Here is a 4,591-nt window from a genome sequence, read left to right as displayed (position 1 = left end):
CAGTGCTCTCTACAGCTTCCTGAGGAAGGGAAGCGGACAGGGAGGTGAGGATCTCTTCCCGCTGGGATCCAGTGCCAAGACACATGGGAGCGGCTCAAAGCTGTGTCGGTAAGACAAGATTCAGACTTGACGTGAGGAACCATTTTTTTTCCTCCGAGGGGGTGAACAAACACTGTTACAGGCTTCCTAGAGATGTGGTCAATGCCCAGTACCAGCTACTGTTGAAAAGACATTTGGAGAACGCACTTAATAACACGCTTTAACTTTTGCTCAGCCCTCAAGCGGTCAGGCAGTTGGACTCCAGCACTGTTTAAGCATCTTCCAACTCAACTCTTGATTCGATTCGATTCAGTCAGATTCTTCTTCCTCCCTCCTTCTTTCCCTTTCCTTTTCCCTTTCCCTTTCAGCACATGCTGAGGAAATCTTTGATGACATTTCTTGCCAGCCCTGCACTGGCAGGATATATTCAACACGCGCGACTCCAGCTCTCCCGGCATTTATAGGAAAACGGGCGTAGGCCCAGGGAGGGGCCGGGGAGGAGCGACGGCTCTGCCATCCGCTAGTCGGGCCTGCTGGGCTGGCTCCCCGCGGGTGGTGGTTAGCGATTGGTCAGGTCTGGGGCCAACATGGCGGCTAACGCGGCCACCAATCCGTCTCAGCTCCTGCCGCTCGGTAACTGCTGCTGCCGGGACACTTCTGCGCTTTCCCCGTGTCCGGGCGGTGGGGAGGGGTCCTGTCTTGTGACCGACCGACCGGCGGGCAGGGAGGGAGAGAGGGAGAGAGAGGGGGGGGACGTTTGCCGGTACCTCTGGGTGGTGCGAGCGGCTTGGCGGGAGGTTTGAATGCGGTCGGCGGGGTTGGAAGGCGCGCGGGGGGCGCCTCACGTCAGGCGGCGGGCGTGGGGGGTGGGCAGTGTTTGGGGAGGCGGCTCTGGGCCGTGGCTGGGGATGAGCTTTGGTCCTTGGCCACCGCGCACCAGCGGCAGGACGGTGCCCTCGCTGGAGGGAACGTGTCCTGCAGTGTTCGGCCTGTTTCCCCAGAAACTTGTTTATGTACTAGCCGCAGTAACGTGTGCAAGGAAACTTTTTTTTTTAAATATATATGTTTTTTTGTGTGTCTTTTTAAATTGTTTTTCCTTATTGTGCTTTTTTTGCCAGTGTCCGTGGCAATTACTTTTTTGCCATCATAATGTCAGGGGTTTTGTTATGAAAAAGGTATGTTCTGTAAAATAACCTCTTGGACCTTTCAGGGGTTTTTTTGTTTTTATTTACAGAGCTTGTGGACAAATGCATCGGTTCACGCATTCATATTGTGATGAAGAGCGATAAAGAAATTGTTGGAACACTTCTAGGATTTGATGACTTTGTCAGTATCCTTGACGGAAATGTTTAAGGCCTTCCGCTTTATGCTTTGGCTCCATTCATTTATTGCTTTTGGAAGGTTTGTGTTGACTGGATAGAACCTTTTTGTATGGATTAATTGTACTATTCTGATGGATTTTATCTGTAAAATAGAACTGAGTTCAGTACCAAACGAAAATAACTTTAAATATTTTGATTTTGAGATTCTGAGCCTTATTTTCCTTGAAACTTCATTTTCAGATATGGTGTTAGAAGATGTTACAGAATTGTAAGTATTATTTTTGCTTCTTGTTCCTATTTAGTGTTTGATTTCCTGAGGAAAAATATTGTGTAAGATCTATATTACATTTTTGGGGATAGTTGCCAGCTGAGTAGTTTATACCTTGGACTTAAACTATAGAGAGTGATCTATTCTGGACAGCCATGTCATAGAGTAGCTATTGTACGATTTATACCTGTAATCACGTTCTTCATTTCTAGCCTTAATTTCGCATGGGTTGTGTGTGTTGTGCTTTCCAGTAGTTTTTTTTGTTTGCTTTTACATTTCCTTAGGGTCTAGGCAAAGATGTAAAAAGCTAGCAGACTTAAGAATGAATATTTATTACCTTGTCATGCCATGTTGCTCTTTGAAACCTATTTTGAGTATTGGTGGTATTCAGGAAATTGTCAAGATTATCTTTATGTACTGAGCAGAAAAGTACAATGGATGTTTTTAGTCGTCAGGTAGTTTTCTTTACCCCGGTGGTCAATTTATCAAGATTGCGCTGCAGCATGGCTAATTTATTTGTTAGTTCCAACAAATGTCATCTTAATGCAGAGATTTATGTTAGTTCTGTAAACAAAACTGTAATTATTGCCCCTGTTTATGTGTACTTACTTTTTCTAATGCCCCTTCAGTGAGATTACACCTGAGGGCAGAAGAATCACAAAGCTAGACCAGATTTTGCTAAATGGAAATAACATAACAATGGTAAGTCGTCATTGTTAAAAGGCTGTATGTATTTATTTTCTGTACCCATAAATTGATCGGTAATTGAGTTCAACTACTTCAAGCTGAGCTTTCCAGGCAGTTCCATTACATAAACTATTTTCAAGTAGCTTCTGGGGCATAATGTGCTGGAAAAGTGATCTTACTGCCTTGCTTTATACATGTTGCAGTAAACATGAAAAGAGCACGGCCCTAATTTTATTTTGGTGAATGTGGTTCTGGTCTTCAGGTGTGCAAGGGAATCATTGACTTTGTTGCCCACTCTTAGGCTGGTTCATAACAGCAGCTTTTAACTCATGAGTGTTTGCCTGCATAAGTATGTAGGGTGGGGTACATCTATGTTTCATCCATTATCTTACATATAAATGTGTTTGCAGCAGTTTGGGTGCTTACAAGCTCCTCATGTCATTTGGTGATTATGATACCATGTGATGCTCGGAGAGCTGTACCTTTACCATACTCTGAAAAAAAAAAAAATCTGGATGTCTGTTGGATTATACCAAATTAGAATCACTATGATTTTTAGTTTCTCATGTGCTGATGTATGTACATGAGTACTGAAACAGTAATTAAATATCGTAATTCTGCAATTGCTGAATTCTGTGATTTCCTAAATACCACAAAAACAGACCCATGGTAGTTTTTTGCTTGTCTGCATAGATGGCTACAAAATCTGGACTTCCTACGTAAGGGCATTCCTGATTTTGTGGGAAGAGGAAGACTGACTTGAGTTTAAGATAGCTGTCTGTGAATGAGGAATAATCTCTGTTTTGCTGTCTTACATACCTTGCTCCTTCTTATTGTGTGTCTGAGCAAGTGCAATCTTGACTTCATTCCTAAAGCCTTTTTCTGCTTTGGTTATTGTTCTGCATCCTTAAAGGATTGTGCATGTTCTGACTTCTTGTATGTGGTAGAATTACTACTGTCCAGTTGAGCTGATGGTATACTGCCCTTGAAGCAGAAGCCTGTGATTCTTAGAGTGCAGATTTTCAGCAAGACATCAGTATGTTTCTGTATTAGATCTTGTGTCTTTGTTGGGGACACATCTTCCCACATTAGGAAGACTATGCTTTAGACTTTTTCTCACATCGTTCCCAAAAGCAGCAAAGCCCTTTGTCTTTAGAAGTGCTCAGCAAACTATATATATTAAGAATATATCAGTAAAAGGAATGATTATCATCTTCTTTTTTCCCGTATTAATGTTTTTCCTTTTGTATTTCTTTTTCTCTTGTGCAGTTCTTCATTTTATTCACAGGAAAATACTATGCTGACATTCCCTGCTGCCTGTAGAAGGGTTCAGGCTCCTTATTAGTTTTTGGGCTCTGCTTAGCAATAGAAGTCGGAAAGAGAAAACCAACTTCCCAGCATAGTGACAGTCTGGGAAAGAATCAGCAATTGGAGAAATACTTCATGAAAGGAAACATGCTCTTTGTCCTTTTATAAATGAGCTGTCGTGTGTCTAGACAGAATCTGAGCTATCCTGGTTTTTTAGACACAATCATCTCCTTTAAGTGAATAACAAAGACAAAACCCAAAATGTGTGTCATCTAGGATCTCCTTTGTGTTTTGTTAAACAGTGTGTGTATTTTGGAGATTTTGGCATGTGCTTCTCTGGCAGTAACTGACTTCTGCTGTTGGGAGGGGAAGATAATACTGTATCTAAAAATCACTTTTGTGCTAAAATGTTGTAAAGCAAGAACTGTGATGTGGGTTTGTAGAACTCAAATGTATGTCACTAACACAAAATTGTCATATTCTTTTATAGCTTGTTCCTGGAGGAGAAGGACCTGAAGTATAAATTGATACAGTTGTCATCTATGAAGACATGTTATATTACATATACATATATATGTTACATACATGTATATATGTACATATAATCTAAACAGAGCTCTTGAGGTATGGGTGTGGGTGGGTTTTGGTGTGGTTGGTTGGTTGTTGTGGGGTTTTTTTGTTTACACACTCTTGCAGTTGACATTTGATAAAAGACAAGGATTTCCTCTTCAGGAAAAGTGCATTGCTAATGATAATACTGACTTTGTAAGTTGAAATCATTACTTTCTTGTAAAGATGCACTAATCTGTTCTGAATAAAAGACTTTCTTTTTGTTAGTTATGGTATTCTGTTATGTAAGTGCACCAGTTAAATAGTTTTATAACTGGTTGATGGAATGGAAGAATAATAGTCTTCACTTTTCTACATCTGTTGCATTTTTTTATGGCCAAAGTCTATATAAAACACA

At 41.2% G+C, this 4,591-nt stretch overlaps 1 protein-coding gene across 1 annotated transcript; it reads left to right on the top strand.

Moving 5' to 3' along the window:
• Positions 1 to 626: 626 nt before the first annotated feature.
• Positions 627 to 4,147, top strand: LOC309417223 (U6 snRNA-associated Sm-like protein LSm5; the record flags this gene model as incomplete). The annotated part of the gene is made up of 5 exons (XM_082014684.1): positions 627 to 672; positions 1,274 to 1,369; positions 1,602 to 1,629; positions 2,259 to 2,331; positions 4,115 to 4,147. The coding sequence occupies 5 exons, from the start codon at positions 627 to 629 to the stop codon at positions 4,145 to 4,147; spliced, it is 276 nt and encodes a 91-aa protein (XP_081870810.1).
• Between the last annotated feature and the right edge of the window lie 444 nt (positions 4,148 to 4,591).

The sequence above is a fragment of the Phaethon aethereus genome (genome assembly GCF_964289735.1).
Source record: "Phaethon aethereus genome assembly, chromosome: 2".
Classification (NCBI taxonomy): Eukaryota; Metazoa; Chordata; class Aves; order Phaethontiformes; family Phaethontidae; genus Phaethon; species Phaethon aethereus.
This window is presented reverse-complemented; position numbering and strand designations above follow the sequence as displayed.